The sequence below is a fragment of the Oreochromis niloticus genome, linkage group LG3 (assembly GCF_001858045.2).
Source record: "Oreochromis niloticus isolate F11D_XX linkage group LG3, O_niloticus_UMD_NMBU, whole genome shotgun sequence".
Taxonomy (NCBI): Eukaryota; Metazoa; Chordata; class Actinopteri; order Cichliformes; family Cichlidae; genus Oreochromis; species Oreochromis niloticus.
Genome location: NC_031967.2, coordinates 66,613,554 through 66,633,284, shown reverse-complemented (window position 1 = coordinate 66,633,284; position 19,731 = coordinate 66,613,554). Strand labels below are relative to the sequence as shown.

Sequence of the window (19,731 nt, the reverse complement as noted above, 5' to 3'; positions counted from 1 at the left end):
TATTAACAGATAGTGAGTGAGAAAGGTGACTGGAAAGGAAAGACTCAATGCATCATGGGAATCCCTGGCAGCCTACGTCTATTGCAGCATAACTAAGGGAGGATTCAGGGTCACCTGGTCCAGCCCTAACTATATGCTTTAGCACAAAGGAAAGTTTTAAGCCTAATCTTGAAAGTAGAGATAGTGTCTGTCTCCCGAATCCAAACTGGAAGCTGGTTCCACAGAAGAGGGGCCTGAAAACTGAAGGCTCTGCCTCCCAAAAAGGGGAACTGATCCATTTCTAGTTCCTAAAACCTGTCACAATTCCTTGTTTCGTAAAGTTTAGATGTCAAAAACATGTGACAGAAAAGAAATATCCATTGCAATGTCACAGTACTAGAGTGGCAACGAAATTATATCTGGTCTTTAAATCTGCTGAAGTAAAGACTTTAAAGCAAACAGGTGACAGGATCAACAGAAGAGACTCAGCCTCTGGGCGGAGCCAAGACAGGGAAGAAGACACTCTCCGTCTCCACTTCACCTGCAGGACAGGAGGACGATAGAGACAGAAATGAAGAGAGAAAAAAAACGCTGGCCTGTCTGGACCATCGCAAGAACAAGCTAACTGATAACTGGTATCACACTAAGAGGCTTTCAACTTTCTTTAAAAACATCAGATTTTAAGTTCAGTTTTGTAATTGTTGAAAAATATCACCATCTTTTGGACATTTATTACACTTTAAACGAAGGAGCAATGTCTGCTGTAACGTCTGCATCTGTCTGCTGGACTTTACTGTCTGTCTGCCTCTCGTTTGTCTCTGCAGGTGAGATTAAATTTCAGATTTTTAAATTATTAACACTCTTCAAGGATTCTGTTCATTGTTTTAAAGGTGTGTTTAACTGGGCTGTATGACCTGCCACATCTGCCGAGAGTTAAAGCTTAAGGACTGATCTGAGGTCTGTTTCGTTTCCAAGCATTTCTGTTTAACCAGAAATGTGAGAGGAGGAGAGCTGGGTCATTTAGCTTGTGAACACTCTGTTTACCTGATCTTGTCCTGTCCTCCTGCTACACCTGCTTAATTTCCTCATACATACAGTTCATTCCTAAGTTCACATCAAAACAAATCTGGTTCTTCCTACTCTGCACAAGTTTATGTTATTACAGAGATAACAAGTGAGGTTGAACCAGTTCTTAAACAGCAGTTAGTCATTAGTGGGCTGGTACAGTAAACTGTTGGCAAAAAATAAATCTTCAATTAAAAGCTACTCATTGGGAAAAAATCTTTACTTTTAAACTAACTCTGTTGCGCATTACCTTAACTTTCACTAATTTTTCAGCATAAAGCTTTAGATTCACATTTTGAAGGCAGAACAGATATTTATGAATTTTAGAAGTTGAATTTAGTAGACTTTGTTGCAAGACTACAGATTAATAATGCATTATCACTCATTTGAGTGGATCACAGATGTCTGTTCTGAGCTTCACTGCCAGACTTTCAAGTGAGATGTAATGAGATGTAATAATCATTGTAAAGCTGAGTCAAAAAACCTAAAACCTCAGTTAGTGATAAAGGTGGAGGTAGTACACTTCTTCTGTTAACTCTGGCTTCTTGCTTTAGGCCCAGTGAGTGCAAACAATTAAAATGAGGTGTTTGACTCATCATTTGACTCTTCTTCCGCACAAAATCGATCAATTAAACACTCCTGACACCAAACACAGGAAATGGATGATTGACCACTCAGTGCTGCATATGAGAGCAATTTGAATTTTGGTGCAACATTAAACACTGGTTTCAAATTTAAAACTATCCTCTTGGCTGATGAACATAGGCATGATAATTATGCTACTTTGTATTCTGATTGAAGAATAATTTATTCTTCACTTGACTGAAAATTGTTAATATCAAATGCCTACAAAAATCTGACTAACTTCAGAATATGGCTTCTGTCACTTCCACAGCAGAGGTCTAAAAAAAAAGCTAATGAAGACCAAGTATAACAATGTATTTATAGACTAAATAATAAGTAATTATGAATCAGTGGTGCTGTAAGTACAGTAGCTCTTCATTAAGTGAGTTCACACAACATTCCTTCACTAGACAGTCAGTCATTGACTGAATGTGCCCCTTGTGTTTGTCTGAGGCAATGTACAGTAAAAAGCTCCCTGATCTCCCAGTAGCTCCTCACTTTAAAGTGACTGGTTGTTCGTCGATCTCTTTAACCACTCTGTTGTTTCCTCTTTCAGGCCAAGTAGTCTCATTAGCTCACACAGGAATGACCACCATTCTGCCATGTCAAGTTCCAAGCAACTACAACTCCATTATAGCTGTGGAGTGGAGCAGACGTGACCTGGAGCCAGAACATGTCCTTCTTTACCGGGACAATAAGCTTGTTCCAGGTTACCAGCATCCATCTTTTAAGAACAGGGTGGATCTGCAGGACAGAAAGATGAAGGGTGGAGACGTGTCTTTGATTCTGATGGATCTTACTACTGATGACGCGGGAGCATACGAGTGTTACGTGGTCCAGAAAGGAGCGAACCACAGCAATACAACGAGTCTGGATAGTTACTACATCAGCACCACGTACCTGACTGTTTCTCTTCAAAGTGAGTTGTAGTGTTCATTTTGTTAGTAGAGATGAAGCTGCTTCCTGGTTCTTGATATCTGATGTTTCTGAGGTTAAAAAAAAAAACATGGATCCTTGTACTTGGACCTTATACTTTAAAACTGGCTACAGCCTGTAAAAGACAGGTGCATTTGTAGACATCTGTTGTTGAGAAGAGATGTCTAGTTGCCCTAGCAACTCCTCTTCTTTTCTGTGGTTGGCTGCTGCTGTAGTGATCAGTTAGTTCTTTAACCTCTGTGCTCTATTTTGTTTCTTCTTTCAGACCACAATAACAATATAGTTTTTGGGGGAGACACGGCCACTCTAGAATGTCAAGCTCCAAACAGCAATGACCCCATCATATCTGCATTATGGATAAGACCTGACCTGGAGCCAGAATATGTCCTTTTTTACGAGGATGATGAGATTGATACAGATTATCAGCATCCATCTTTTAAGAACAGGGTGGATCTGCAGGACAGACAGATGAAGGATGGAGACGTGTCTCTGATTCTGAAGGATGTGACGGCTGATGACTCAGGACTCTATGTGTGTTACGTTGACCAGAGAAAAATGAAACTAGCCAGTCTGGATATTCACCCCATCGGAATCACCTATCTAACTGTTGTTCCTCCAGGTAAGTTTGAGTTTTGCATGAAGGTAGGGTTTACATGAATAGGATGAGGGACCTATATAATCTTCTGTACCCGACATTTACACTGACCTCGAAAAAATAGCATGCCATGCCAAGATCAGTGTCTCTGTGCTTTCTTTCGGTCCAGCTTTATCTAGCTGCTGGTAGAATTTCAGGATGCCAACCACTTCCTCTATCTGCCAGTGCTAAATACCGTGCACGGGGCTGTCCTTCCATGATGGTTTCTCCTCATCCTTCCTTCTTTGGCTTTCTGGTACCACCAGTGTTGGGGAGTAACGGAATACATGTACCAGTGTTACGAATTTAAAATACAAAATATGAGTAAATCTATTCCGTTACAGTTACTGTTTAAAAAGGTGATATTCAGAATACAGTTACTTTGTTGAAATAAATGGATTACACTGCGGTATTTTCCTGTTTCATATGTTAGGCTATGCCCTCTCTATTTTTGGTGATTCCATGCCGGTAGAAACTAAACAAAACACACATTAAGAGACTCTAATGTCTGTGTCTCAATCTGGCGGCCCATGCCACCTCTACTTGTGGCCCACGTAAAGGACGTGAAGAAATGTTTTAAAAAATTATTATTCAAAAAATGATTTAATATGAAGACAATAGGTAGAGTGTTACAGGCATCGCCCTAAAGAATTTGACCTCACGGGCAGTGTAGTGTAGTCCGTTCTGCAGGGAGAATCGACTGCCATACCAGTTATGTGTTTGTGAGAGGGAGGGAGAAAAAGGAGAGTTTCACTAACGCGTGGCAGACAACGATCCAGCGAAGACCAGCAGTCACCTCCTGGCTTAAATGCCATTCACCTTGATGGGCATCAGGTGTGTTCTTTCCCGTGGGTGTGGGCCGAGGGCGTGAACCCACAATGAGTTCCGCCCCGGCGACAGAGAGGAGGAGAGAGAGAGCACAAGAGAGAGAAAAAGACAGAAAAGGCCAATCAGCGTCTCGCCGATCCCTTAGGCCACGGGTCTGCAACCTTTTACACCCAAAGAGCCACTTGGACCCGGTTTCCACACAAAAGAAAACACTGGGAGCCGCAAATATACTTTTTGACATCTAAAATGAAGATAACACTGTATATATTGTTTTTTTTTACCTTTGTGTGAACAACTAAGGTGTGCTGCTTATGAAATCCATGAAGTGCTACAGAGAAAATTACATTTTATTTATGTAATCAACACATTTTGAAATATAACAAAAGCAAAGACACCCAGCTGAACTAAAATGATCCATGTAGCAAACAAAAACTGTTGTGAGCCGCCTCCCTTATATCTCCTTTGGGCTTTTGGAGCCTTGACCTGACTTTTAAAAAATAATTGGTAAAAAAGCTCTATGCTGCTGAAAAACTGAAAATAGATATTTGAAAATTCTGCCTAAATATGTATTTTACCTGGTTAATGCGTGCGGCGGGGGCGTGGTCTGCAGCACCGCTGCAGGGGAGGCGGACGCACCTGAGCGGTACCCACAATCACGCCTCGCCGCCTTAAAGTCTGTGCTCTCTCTGCTGTTGTTGTTGGTGGTGTGTGTCGGGCTGTGAGCTGCGAAGCTACAGCGGGCTGTATGCGTACAGCAACCGTGTCTGAAAAGTGCTCAATAACGAGATGCTGAAAAGCGCGTTCATGCAAACATCGTCGGGTCTGCCGTGATATGTTTACAACGGGACTTCTGCTCCTGAACCTCTGCTCACAGCGTCTGCAAATCGGTGCTGTGCGAAGTCAGTTTACGCAGGACTGTAAGCTGTCATCTGTCATCTGTGAGGCGTGAGCAGTGTTTGTCTTTAACATAGTTCTCGGTGGAGCTGCTGACATAATGTGGATCCGAAGATCCATTATTGGCCTACCTGGGGTTGAAAGTCTCGATAAATGCACGGCGTTTCGGCGGGTACACCGGCTTCCGCGAGTGTGACGCTTATTTTGAGCGAGGAAAAAATAATAGAATATAATTAATAAATGCTGGAGCCACAGCTGTAAAAGTTGCTGGTCATTATGTCGGTTTGGTTATCTGGTGAGAGGGAAACATGCAGATGAAAACAGGAGATGTCCTTACTGAATCATCAAAGCTGAACAGGTGATGGAGAAACAGGTTTACCTTTTAGGTGACATGAATGAGTTGAAGTTATGAACTGTTTCTGAGAGACAAATAACACCAGTATCATTTTCTAAGTAGCTGACAGCTGGTAACTGTGCAGGGGCGGATCTAGCAAAGTTTTGCCAGGGGGGCCAGGTGGGGCATTAACAGGGAAAGGGGGGCACAAAGAAATACTACTACAACCAAAGTTTTTATCTGATGTAAAATGTATAGAAATCATACATATACCAACAAGACAGCGTACATCACTGTCACAATAGCATTTGTCTTTATTCAAAGGCTTTATGGCTTTAATACCTGGTGGGCCGGTCTTTAGTCAAAATGCCCGGGCTGTTTTTTTTGTCCCAGTCCAGCCCTGGGCACGACACGCAGTGAATTAATCTGAGAAGGTGCATCAAAAAATCACAAATCAGCTCGCATAGACACATTAGTTGTGCCACTTCTTAATGACGGTATCTTAGCTAACAACCCCAACTACCAGATTCAACTTGTAATTGGCTAAAAATAACTTAGCCTACTGGTAAGAGGGACATTTGTTGTGGCGAATCCACTTAGCCAAAAAAATGGATCAGACATCAATTGTAGAAACGATAGCCTTTATATAGGGCTTCAAAAAGGGGTGTACAACAAATAAACTGCTCGACATCAGAGCAACATATAATGGCTTCCCGAAACTTTCTTTGCTAGCTAAAACCCCAGAGTAACTTTTGTCTACCACAAAGGATTCTGGGAAACGCAGTTTTCTAATGAAAATACCTGTTAAATGCTCCCTTTAGCAGAAAATTAAATTTATAATTAACAGCTCTCACTAAACATATGACTAACACTTAAATCACTTACAAAATAACCAAAATGCTGTTATCAAACAATAGACTGCAATAAAGTTACAACATCCTCCCCCCCGATGAACAATCTGTTCATCTAAAGCTCTAGGTTATACAACAACTGAATCGGTCTTCTTAACAGAGTCCCCGTTGTCGTGCGAACTAGGCAAGATCTAACAAGACCGTCTCGACCAGGAAACATTTCTTCAATTCTTCCAAGTTTCCACACTTGTCTGGGGAGGTTATCCCCTAGTTTTAGGGGTGTAGACTTTGAAGCGTCACAGCAATGAGCTGACTTCAGCTCCAACAGATAGTCCCTTCTCCAGGTGTTCCAGAAGTTGGTCATGAGTTTCTGCCGATATCTCCATCTCCAAGTAATGTCCTCTTTGTTAGGTGTTGGATGGTGTGTGTCCTTCGGGATTGACTTGGGTGGTAGGGATGTCAGTCGTTTGCCCACCAAAAAGTGGGCTGGAGTAAGTGGTTGCGGTTCATTTACCTCGTTGTGCACAAAGGTGAGAGGCCTAGAGTTCAGAGTAGCTTCAACTTCCGCCAACACAGTACACATTTCTTCAAAGTGGAGTGAAGCTCTACCTAACACCTTCTTGAGGCAGATTTTCACTGATCTGACAAGACGTTCCCAGAATCCACCCCACCAGGCTGCTCTTTCTGCAATGAACTTCCAAGTAATTCCTCTTTCCGAGAAAAACTCCAGCAAATGTGGGTCTTTAATTGTCTTCCATAGCTCCTTCAAATCTTGGTCTGCTCTCTTAAATGTTCTGGCATTGTCAGAATAGATAACTCTGCATAGCCCTCTCCTGGCAATGAATCTCTTCAACGCTAACAAAAATGTCTCAGTTGACTGATCTGACACAAGCTCTAAATGGACCGCTCATGTCACAGCACAGGTAAATAGGGCAATGTAGGATCTTTTCACAGAATCCTCTGTTTTCACATAGAGCGGCCCAGCAAAATCCACACCTGTAACTTCGAATGGTGGTGACTCGGATATTCGGTCCCTAGGCAAAGGTGCAGTTAGCTGATGCCCAGCCTTTGCCTTAAACCTCTTACACACAGTGCATCTGGTCACAATGCTCTTAACCAGCTGCCGAGCCCGGATGATCCAATATCTCTCTCTTATTTGTACAAGAGTGTCCCTCACTCCTGAATGCATCACCCTTTTGTGACAGTCCTGTATCAGCAGTTCTGAAAATCTGTGTTTGTTTGGCAGAATCCAAGGATGCCGCTCTCTGAATGTGAAGTCCGACTGCTGCAGCCTGCCTCCGGCACTAAGCAGCTCATCTTCATCAAGGAATGGTTTCAGTTCCTGAATCTTATTGTCATTCCTCACAGGTTTTCCTACCCTCAGTCTCTGGACCTCCTGGTGAAAACTGTGATGTTGTGCAACCTTAATCCAGTACTTCTCAGCATCAAGAAGCTCATTTGCTGTCAGCTCACCTTGCATCTTTGGTTGCATTGTTGTTTTTGTATTAGTTATGAATCTCCTAATCCATGCTGTCACTCTGAGCACTCTCTTCAGTTTGCTGTAACTCTCAAGCTTCAGTATTGGTTCACAGATGTCAGTGTCATTAGCAGCAAACTGAATGGCTATTTGATGACTGGATTTAAGTTCTACATTCATTTCGTCTGAAATGTTTTGATCTTCAGACTCATGTATCTGATCTTCTGATACAAGAAAACTGGGGCCATTCCACCATAGCTGGTTTTGTAGTAGGGCCTCCACTGATTGTCCTCTTGTGGGCAGGTCAGCGGGATTAGCCTTCCCTGGGATGTGTGACCATGAAGATGGACTCATAAGAGTCTGGATCTCAGTCACTCGGTTTGCAACAAACGGTTTCCACCTTTGTGCCGAACTGCAAATCCATTGCAAAGTGATCATGGAGTCAGTCCACATTTTTATTTGGGCTTGCTCCATCTTCAGCGAGATGATCAAGTTGTTCGCCAATCTGGCCCCAATCACGGCTCCCATGAGTTCCAGATGTGGCAACGTCATTTTCTTTAGGGGAGCCACCCTGGCTTTAGATGCGACCAAGCTCATTGTCGTTTCTCCTTCTCGTGTTTTGCCTTGCAGATAGGCCACTGTATGCCCTTTCACTGGCATCACAAAACACATGTAATTCCAAGCCATCTTTGCTTTCTTGTTGCATATTGATTTGGTACCACCTTGGTATGGCGAGCTGGTGTAACTGAGTAAGCTCTGAACACCACTGTTGCCATTCTTGTGCCAGATCTGATGGCAATTCTTCATCCCAGGAGAGCCCCCTCTCCCACATTGCTTGGAACATACACTTGACCCTAATGGTGAAGGGGTTCAGAAAACCAAGCGGGTCATAAATTCGTGCTGAGGACTGTAGCACACTTCGTTTGGTTCCTTTCTTCTCTGTTAGAAGCCTCACTAGTGAACTAAGGTCAAAGGTGAAATCATCAGGCTCTGGCCTCCACACTAATCCAAGCACCTTTAATGCTACTCCAGTCGTTTCAGGTGCCATCATGTAGTTTGTGGAGCTCTTCTCCCATTTCTGCCTCAGTTCAGCTGAGTTTGTCATCCATTTGCAAAGCTCCATACCAGCAGCCGCCAGTATTTCTTTGGCATTCGTCGTCATGTGATACGCCTCTTCCACTGAGCGTGTACTTGAAATGAAGTCATCTACGTAAAGTGACTTCCTTATTGTATTCACCACTTGTGGTTGGCTTGTTTCATATTGTTTTAGATGTCTTTGAATTGTCGCTGCAAGCAGAAACGGGCTTGGCGTAACTCCAAACACCACTCTCGTCATCCTCAGAATGCGCAGGTGATCATTCACTTCTCCTTTCGGTGCACCTGAGAACCACAGGAACCTGACTGCATCTCTGTCCCTTTCTGCAAGACGTATTTGCAGGAATGCTTGTTTTATGTCTGCCAGAAAGGCGATTTCGTGTTCCCTAAATCTAAGGAGAACACTGAGCAGATCTGGATTCAAATTTGGTCCCGTAAATAAGCAGTCATTCAGCGACAGACAGCCTTCTTCATGGGACGATGCATCAAAGACCACTCTTAATTTTGTGGTTGCTTTGTCCTCTCTCAGCACTGCATGGTGAGGCATATAATACATTACAGAGTCTGTGCCGCTGTTTGGTGTCACTTCTTCTGCGATGTTCTGGTCCAAGTAGTCCTCCACTACTTGATTATACCTTCTGAAGAGTGTGACATCCTTCTTAAATCTTTTACTCAGACCTTCCAGCCGTTTTTTGGCAACTCTGTAGTTGTCTGAATGCGCTACCCTTTCTGGCTTCCATGGCAACTCCACCTGATATTGTCCATCTTTAAACATGGTCGTTCTCTCAAACATCTGCAGAGCCTCATCATCTTCTGGGTTCTTCGTTTTCTCGTTTGTAATACCCAGAGACTCTATTTCCCAGAATGCTTTCAGTTGCTTGGAGAGGAGTTGCTCTTCCTCACAGGGAATGAACATGCAGGTTGCCTCTGTAACAGTTGATGCAGAGACTGGCCCCTGCACAGACCATCCGAAGGTGCTCTCCAGTGCCACCAATGTTTCTGTAAGTTTCTCCACTCTTCCTGTCACGATCTGCCAATAGTAGTCAGCTCCTATGAGGACAGCAAGCTCTGGTTCCTCATTGGATCCTGGGAAGTCAGCCAGTTGTAGTCCTCTTTTCTTAAGCTCATGCTGGATCTGTTCACCAGGAACCTTCATTATTGCCGAGCACACTTGTGGGGTCTCCACAGCTTCTATTACAATACTCTGGCTAGGATCCCAGATATTTTGTAGCATGACCTTCACTATGCCGCGCTGTGATCTTGTGGGAAAAGAGGACCCAAATGTGTGTAGTGTCAATGTCTCTTGCCTTATTACTGGTAAATTTAGGCTCTTCACCAACGTTTCATGTATGAAGCTTCTTTGGCTGCCTCCATCCAATAAGCAACGAGCCACCCTTCTGCCTGCTGGGCCTTCAATCCACACCTTTGCAGTCTGTAGCAACACAGTGTTCTGTTCACCTGGTTTTACTCTTACTGAATGAGGGAGCACGGAGGAGACCAGTGCTTCTTCTGGTTGGGATGGGGCCTGTACATCCACCCTTTCACCACCGCACACAGCAACATGATGTCTCCGTCCACATTTCTCACAGGACACATTCTTAATCTTACAGAATCTTGCAATGTGTTTCTGTCCCAAACACACAAAACATCTCCCCATTCTCTTTAACTTGTCCTTTCTTTGAAGCGTGTCATTATTTGGGCAGTTTTCCGATTTGTGATCCTCACACTCACAGAATATACAGGTGTTTTGTTTCTGGCTGGCTGTGTACAGGGCAGCAGTAGATTGTATGCTAGACCTTTTAAACCTCACATCACTGAACGGTGGCTTGTACAGTTTATTTTCAGTTTTCTGTGGGTTGTACGACTTTGTCATTTGCAGCGCTCTTTCCCTGCTCTGAACCTCCTTCTGTAGGAATGTGACCATTTCCGACACTTTCCACTCTTCATCTCCATTTCTCTGACGGCTGTATTCAAGAGCTATATCATCCGGAATCATCTTTAGCAATATTGGGCATAACAAGCTTCCGTAGCTTTCTGACACTACACCCAATGACTCCAAACTTCTGATCTGAATTTCACATTCATCATACAGCTGCCTCAAAGCATGCACATCAGAGGATTTTTTAACAGGAGTGAGGTTCAGCAGTTTTGACATGTGCGCACTAATTACTACATCCTTTCTTCCAAATCGGTTTTGCAGTAACTCAATTGCATTGTCATAATTTTCATCTGTCAACATCAGTCCTGCAACTGCCTTTGCTGCTTGGCCAGTGAGATAGGTTTTCAAATATGTAAACTTCTCTCTTTTGCATAGTGCATCATTGTGGTGAATAACAGCTTCATATTGACTCCAAAACTCCTGCCACAAACTGGCATCTCCATCATATTTGTGAATGATCAGCTTAGGAAGCTTTACCGATGCTCTCTGTGCCAATGAATGAGCAGAGCTAGCGTCACTCACCCTTTGATGTGCAGCTCGTTCGCAGCAATCCTCATTTCTCTTAATTATGCGCCGTGCACGGCTCTTGGACAGGATGATGCGTTCCTTATATTCCTCTGCGCTCTCGATCTCCATTTCCAGGTCATCCAGAGCTGTTTTACGTTCTATTTCACTATCTAAGGCATACAAACTGAGCTCCTTTGCCGACAGCATTTCCAGTAATGTGCTCAGATGGTCAGTGTCCGGATCTGGTTTAGCCATTTCGGAGTCAATTTGATGTACAAGTCGTGTGGTAGCACCTCTTATCGTTCCACGTTTCCGTTTTGTTCTTTCCATTTCTCTCTGTGGGATGCTCGTCATCCGCCACTCCCGCAGCTTCGGCGGCGGCTCCGCGTAAATCCTGTTCGGTCATTTCTCCCGGGTTTCAGCACCAAAAAATGTTGTGGCGAATCCACTTAGCCAAAAAAATGGATCAGACATCAATTGTAGAAACGATAGCCTTTATATAGGGCTTCAAAAAGGGGTGTACAACAAATAAACTGCTCGACATCAGAGCAACATATAATGGCTTCCCGAAACTTTCTTTGCTAGCTAAAACCCCAGAGTAACTTTTGTCTACCACAAAGGATTCTGGGAAACGCAGTTTTCTAATGAAAATACCTGTTAAATGCTCCCTTTAGCAGAAAATTAAATTTATAATTAACAGCTCTCACTAAACATATGACTAACACTTAAATCACTTACAAAATAACCAAAATGCTGTTATCAAACAATAGACTGCAATAAAGTTACAACAACATTGTTAGCTTTCCACATTCTGACACTTCAAAAGCTTCCTGTGTCTCTGAGTGGGAGACCAGAGATCACATTAACATGTATTAACAAACATGCCATATTGGCCTAGTTTATTTTTCTTATCATTGTTGTGAGGAGACCATAAATAGCATTTGTATTTTCTGTTGTACAGTTCATTTGCTGTTATGGAGTTCTTGTTATGGATAAAAAAGTGTCTTTTTTGTTTCAAAATAGCTGATAACTATTCGCTGATAGCTGCCAACATCTGCAAACAGATATAATTCTATAAAGTGGTTCTATGTATTGTGTAACTGTTCATATAGAGCGTTATTAAATTCATTGCTAATGCAATCATATGGCACACTGACTTCTGAGGAAATTTTAAATGGCACTCACCATCAGAAAGGTTGCCTACCCCTGGTATACAGGAACATCTGTGCCAAGTATAACCTGGAAGTCCCGAGGTCAAAATGGGAGATGCCCCCAAGGGTGATGGAGAATGACCGAGCTAAGATCCTGTGGGACTTCCAGATACAGACGGACAAAATGGTGGTGGCTAACCAACCGGACATAGTGGTGGTAGACAAACAGAAGAAGACGGCTGTAGTGATTGATGTAGCGGTTCCGAATGACAGCAATATCAGGAAGAAGGAACACGAGAAGCTGGAGAAATACCAAGGGCTCAGAGAAGAGCTCGAGAGGATGTGGAGGGTGAAGGTAACGGTGGTCCCCGTGGTAATCGGAGCACTAGGTGCGGTGACTCCCAAGCTAGGCGAGTGGCTCCAGCAGATCCCGGGAACAACATCGGAGATCTCTGTCCAGAAGAGCGCAGTCCTGGGAACAGCTAAGATACTGCGCAGGACCCTCAAGCTCCCAGGCCTCTGGTAGAGGACCCGAGCTTGAAGGATAAACCGCCCGCAGGGGCGAGATGGGTGTTTTTTTTATATATATATATATATATATATACACACATATATATACATATATATATACACATATATATATATTTATATATATATATATATATATATATATATATATATATATATATATATATATATATATATATATTTCACCTGGACTGTGTGCTAAGCGGAAAGATATATGTATTTATATAGTTCGTATTTATTTATGAACTATATAAATACATATATGTCTTTATTTATTTTTCTGTGACTGGCTGCTGTAGTTGTCAGTTAGTTCTTTGACCTCTCTACTCTGTGTGTTGTTTCTTCTTTCAGACCAGAAAAACATCACAGTTGATTCTGGGCAGAACATCATTCTACCATGTCGAGTTCAACACACCAGTTTCAAGCCTATCATTACTGTAGTGTGGAAAAGAGCTGACCTGGGAGAAGAATATGTCCTTTCTTACCCGAATCAGCAATTTCATCCAGAAAATCAGCATCCGTCTTTTAAGAACAGGGTGGATCTGCAAGACAGACAGATGAATAATGGAGACGTGTCTTTGATACTGAAGGATGTGACTACTGATGACGTGGGAGCATACGAGTGTCATGTGGTACAGAGCGAATCGTTCAGTTGGGAGAAAGCCAGTCCGAAAAGTCGCCGCGTCAGCACCATCTATCTGAGTGTTGTTCCATCAAGTGAGTTGGCAGAGATCAGGTTATGCACACTCACATACACATATATATAAATACATATGATTAGCTGCTCTAGCAATCAATTCTCTTCTTTAACCACTCTGTGTTTTTCTCTTTCAGACAAAAAAATCATCATAGCTGTGTTGGGACAGACGGTCACTCTGCCATGTCGAGCCCTAAGCAGCAAAAACCCCATAATAGCTGTAGAGTGGAGCAGAGCTGACTTGGAGCCAAAATATGTCCTTTTTTATCAGGACTACAAGCTTTTTCCACATTCCAGATGTTACCACCATCCATCTTATGAGAATCGGGTGATTCTGAAGGACAGACAGATGAAAGATAGAGACATATCTTTGATTCTGAAGAATGTGACGATTAATGACACTGGACCATATGAGTGTTATGTGGCCCAGAGAGGAGTGAACCGCAGGAAGAGAGCCAGTCTGGAAAGTTACCCCATCAGCACCGCCTACCTGAGTGTTGTTCCTCAAAGTGAGTTGGTAGAGTTCAGTTTGTTAGTATAGATGAAGTTGCTTCCTGGTTCTTGATGTCTGATGTTTCTGAGGAGAATAAAAGTCAAAAGCTTGGATCTTTGTAGTTGTACTTTATACTTTCAAACTGGCTACAGCCTGTAGAAAAGAGGTGATTAACTTCTGTTCTTCCTAAATGTTTATAGTAACTTAGACAAAGTAGGTAAAGGGCTGCATGTGGAAGAACTAGTTAAAACATGAGACAAATACATATATAGCATTGAGTCTTTTTCTTGGTTTGTATTTTCTTTTTGTCTGTGATTGGCTGTTGTAGTTATCAGTTAGTTCTTTATTCTCTCTGCTCTTTGTTGTTTCCTCTTTTAGGCCACAAAAACATCACAGCTGAGTCTGGAGAGAACGTCACTCTGACATGTCGAGCTCCAAACAACATCATCATACCAGGTGTGGAGTGGAGCAGACGTGACTTGAAGGCACAATATGTGCTTTGGTACTGGGAAAAAGAGATTGTTCCATATTATCAGCATCCATCTTTTAAGGACCGGGTGGATCTGCAGAACAGACAGATGAAGGGTGGAGACGTTTCTTTGGTTCTGAAGGATGTGACGACTGCTGATAGTGGAACATACGAGTGTTGCATCATGCAGGAAGTGAGAGACCGTAGAAAGTTAGACATTTTAAAGACTGATCCCATCAGCATCATCCACCTAAAAGTTCTTCCACCAGGTAAGTCAGTCAAATTCATTTTGGCTTTGGACACATTCAGCTATTTTCCGAGGTGTCCGGTTGGGAGTCGAAAACTCAAGATAGATAAAAAGATGTTGTCTGTCATCAGAGTTGAAGCTTGTTTATTTCTAAAAATGTTGATGATGAGACTTTGTGTGTAGCAGCTGATACCTCACAGCTGTTTCTCACCTGCAGGTCAGCCAGGAGGGCACGGAGAGGATGGGGCTGTTGGACTGAAAGTTGCTATTGTGCTGTCTTTGGTTTCTTTTGCAAGTATAATCTTCTACATAAAAATGACACAAAAGACAAAAGGAGAAAAAAACAGCACAACACAAATACAGCCAAGCACCAAGTTAGAACCTTCTCTTCGTCCCACTCATCCCACCTTTCGTGGCAAAAAGCCAGATGCTCTGAAGACAGACGTGAGTTCACAGTGATGGGAATCCAGCAGGTCAGCTGCAAATGTCTCACACAGCCCTTGTTTGTTTTTTTAACATCTTTGGGGTTTTTCTGGTGGAAATGTGTGGGGGTGGGCATATTTAGTCTGTAAACAGTTATAAATCAAGCAATATAAGAATATATTAAAATGTTTTAATCGCAATCATCATCATTTTCCTTTGGGGGAAGACTGAAACCTCTGTGGAGGACCTAAAAAAAATATGCAGGGAAAGTATGGGTCTTCGTGAAGGCTTTTCCAGGTCATTTCCTTATCAGGTTTATTGTTTATTTCCCAAGAAGGTTTATGTGTTTAATGCCAGAACAGAATTATTTAAATAAAAGAAGGGAACGGTAAATTTATCATGTCTTTCATCATGTGCAGCTTCTGCTCTTTTTGGGTGTTTTCTTATCTCAATGGTTACTTTATAACTTTCCTGTGCAACCGTCTTTGTCATTTTTGCTTCCTAATAATAAACAGTGATACTCTATTCGTGTCAAGTGTTTATTTATTTAAACTGATTTATTTAAAGTAATAGAATAATAATAGAATAAACCAGCTATAAGTACTATGGAGGACCACAAGAGTCATGTGCATCGAAATAAAGTGCTTAAATAATAAATTGTAGATTAAATTCTGCATTCATAAATTCATTTTCAAATTTAATAAACTGTTCAGCCTCAAGATTTACACTCGTCTCGACACGGATATGTGAAGAATGAAGGGACCCTGCAGCGAAACGGAGGTTACGCAGTCTGACCACCTGTTGAAGGTAAGGTGCTAACGTGGCTAACGCTAGCATCACCGCACGTAGCCCCGTTATTTTAAGGTCATCTTAGCTAATCAAAGTTTTACGTCGCAGCTGTACGAGCTAGCTACGTGTTTTGTAAGCTGCTGTGCTCTTCACAAATAAAGCTGGAAGCAGCTCAGACTGTTAGAACCAGCACTGAGGCCTGTTACATTTATACAGTGTTAGAGCAATGGCTGCAACCTACAGCCTTTAAACTAGCGATTAAAATGCTGACAGTAAACTCGTCAGTCCAGATGTTACCACATTACTCTATGGTACTTAGAGTTAAAACAACTGAGACAGGCTGATTAAAATAACAGCTGTCAGTTCTCTCATTCCTTATATCAAGACTGGAGATCACACTACTGATTTCAGTTCATTTAATATGTGAGTGCACAGATTCATTCTCAACTGGACATAAATGATGATCAAAGGTTGTATATATGATGAATTCATCAAATCCCAGCCTCTAACACAGTGCGCTGAATCTTAGCTTTGAATGTCCAGTATATTCTAATCAGTGCAATGTAAGCATTCACTGAACCTAGAGTGAACGCAAACCAGTGAAAAAAATTTAAAGCAAGTACTGTTGAGAAACTATAATACATAAATTAGAATTAAAATTCTCAACAAAATGAAGAACTGATGAAAATATAAATAATGTATAAACAACTTAAAAAAACCCAAAGCATCTAAGTCGTGTCATGTGACAGTGCAACATCTAAGCATAAGACAGGGGAGGGGGAGCAAAGTGCGCCTGCTTTGCGCTGACACGGGAACGGCAAGTCCTTTGCCCAGGCTAGTATTGATCCGATACTGATGTCGACTTGGTATCGATACAATCGATATTTGGATCAATCTGTCCACCACTAATTTCTAGGCGTAGCCAAGTGGCTTTCCCTTGGGTAGTCTCAGAAACTTATCTCTGCTTTTTGCAGATGATGTGGTTCTGTTGGCTTCATTGAGTGATGGCTTCCAGCTCACTCTGGAATGGTTCACAGCTGAGTGTGAAGCGGTGGGAATGACAAGGAGCACCTCCAAGTCTGAAGCCATAGTCGTCAGTGGGAAAAGCATGGAGTGGCCACTGGTTTAAGAAAATGATCCACTGTCAAAGCATAAAACAGCCTTACTTGTTCACAGGAGGGGGACGGTGAGGAAACGAGGCCTGGGGAGTCCACAGGAGTAATGATCTGAAGTTCCAATCAGAGACAGCAGGGGAGACAAACAGAGTTTTACCACCTGTAGAGACGTAAGGAGGGGCATCCAGATGAGTGAAATTACTGTGACGATGACAGAGTTTTCCAAGGAACCACTGAAGACACAAGAGAGCAGAGGTAAATACATGGACTGTGAAAAACATGAGTAAACATGGATCCATGCACTAACATGGGTTAGCAGACAATCTGGCAAGGGCTGGTTGTGAACGCTGATCTTAAATAAAACGGGCTTAATTAGTCTCAAGTGGTGATCCTGGGAGGGGTGATAAAGAGTCCGCCCAGAGAAGAAGAGCAGGGGCTTTGGAAAATACTGTGACTCACCCAGACCATGACAGTTTTGGGTTGGATCAAGCCAGCTGACACAAAGAAAGCCTGACTAAAACTTTGCATCCGCCTTAGGCGGCAGATTTCAAAGAAGTATAACAGGAATGACTGCTTAGTTGACAGGTTTCCGGCAGACCGTGTCCACATCCACAGCAAACAGTAATCCAGCCATAACAAAGCTTGAGCAGAATAAGAGTGAAAATGAATGAGACTAAGACCAGGTCACATACATATTTATTGAAGAAAATGTTAAAAGCAGCATAGTTTAAACTATGTGCTTTTAATTCTGCTAACGCATTACCCTGAACCCTGTGATATTGAAATATGTAAATATATTTTTTGGTTATAAAAAATGCTCACCAAAGTCACATAGACACAGGTAAACAAAAAAGATAGAGAAAACCTTGAATATTACTGATCATGATGTGGCTTGATGTCACACAGTCCTTTACTTGAGTACAGATTTAAGTGTCCTGCTTACTCAGGCCTGGAGCCTGGGGCTCGTTCGGGCCACTTTGGAGGTGGGGTGCCCCCGGCCTCTCGGCCAGGGGCTCGGTCACTCAGGCACAACTGGCTGCCTGCAACCCCCCCTGGCTTCTGCTCCGCGGCTGCTGAGTGACGCCTCATCTGGGACTCTCCTCAGCTCTTTCTGGGATAGTGACGCGGCTGCCCCTCTGTTGGTCTTCCCTGGTCTCTTGTGTTCTGGGGGCCTCTGGATGTCTGGAGTTTTGATCTACTTATAGCACTCTATACAACATGTTATGCATGCATCTCAGTTATCTTTATTCAGACTTGAGTAAATGCAGCCATAATGTTTCCTACAGCACGTGCTTAGCATGATAATTGTATTTATGACAAGCTGTGGAAGCATCACTGATGATCTGCTTGTATCACTGTTAGTATTTCAGGTCCAACATCTCCCTCTAGTGGCCATACAAATAAACCATGAGGGAGGATGGTGTAAAACGTAAAACACAACATATGAGTACTATAAACAACACCAAAACTCAAACTAGGAGGGATGACCTAAATTGGGAATACATTGCACTTTACTTGGTCCCTTAGGACCCCAAAGCACTTTACACATTCAGTCACACACACATTCACACACTGGTGATTGCAAGCTACATTGTAGCCACAGCCACTCTGTGGCGCACTGACAGAGGCGAGGCTGCCGGACACTGGCGCCACCGGGCCCTCTGACCATCACCAGTAGGCAACGGGTGAAGTCTTGCCCAAGGACACAACGACCAAGACTGTCGAAGCCACATGCGCAAATGGGCAGTTGATCTGGTAGTGACGAGAAGCTGAACCTACCTGATCTCCTGCCTGTTGCCCCCGTATCAGGGGGCGTTGGGGGGCTTAAGAGGTTAACACATTTGGCCATAACTAATGGTGTAGTTTCAGCCTCTGGAACACTTTAAATCTTGTGTTGTGACTTTTGGCAGTGCCATAACTGAGCATTAAATCCTTAGGCAGAGTTATTTAGGATGTTAGAATGTAAACAAGATGTTCACGGGAAGACTTCATTACCAGTACAAGGTGGCTAAGGAGAAAAACTGACCAGGCTTAAACTACTATGATACAATAATTTACTTTCACTTCTTTCTGCATGTGAAACCACAAAAACAACTTCCTGTTGTTGACACCAGTTAACTGTAGTCTTATTGTGATGAGACCTCTGACCACAGTGTGTCCTGGTTTGGCTAACAGAAGTGTTCATGTTGTGAGAACAAGTTTCCTTTGTGCTGTGTGGTGAAGCGTCTCAGTCTGTATTAAAAGAAGATGGCACCTTTGTGGTCGTCTGCCTTCCATTTTCTCAGAAACACCCACAGGTCCTTTCTAATCAGATGTTTTTCAGCAGAGGTGGTAAGCTGCTTATAAAAGTTCAGGATATCAAACTGGACATCTCTCAGAAAGGAAAGGATTTTCTGTCATTTTAAATCATTTAAATAACAATGGAAAGTAAGAGTTGTAAATTTGCTGTAACATAACCTGCATTCTGTGGAAAAAAACATCTGAAACCCATCAGGTTTAACAAATGATAATAATAATTTTGGATAAATAAATAAAGCTTTTTTTTAAAAATCTTTTTATCTTTTTCAGTATCCAAACCTTGTTCGAGGTGTCTGCGGGCAGACTCCTCAGCCTCGGTGCTGTTGTCCTGCACACTGAAGGCACAGCTCAATTCCCT

General features: G+C 42.6%; 1 protein-coding gene across 2 annotated transcripts; it reads left to right on the top strand.

The window, feature by feature from the left end:
• The first annotated feature begins 313 nt into the window (after positions 1-313).
• Positions 314-15,696, top strand: LOC109199604 (uncharacterized). 2 transcript variants are annotated; one of them, XM_019354912.2, is made up of 8 exons: positions 314-614; positions 718-803; positions 2,225-2,587; positions 2,870-3,223; positions 13,194-13,559; positions 13,677-14,048; positions 14,411-14,770; positions 14,966-15,696. In XM_019354912.2, exons 2-8 carry the CDS (start codon positions 734-736, stop codon positions 15,205-15,207), a joined length of 2,127 nt encoding a protein of 708 aa, XP_019210457.1. In that variant the 5' UTR covers positions 314-614; positions 718-733; the 3' UTR covers positions 15,208-15,696. The 2 variants fall into 2 exon arrangements, with proteins under 2 accessions (XP_019210457.1, XP_019210456.1); XM_019354911.2 differs by having other exon boundaries at positions 314-803.
• The last annotated feature ends 4,035 nt before the right edge of the window (positions 15,697-19,731 follow it).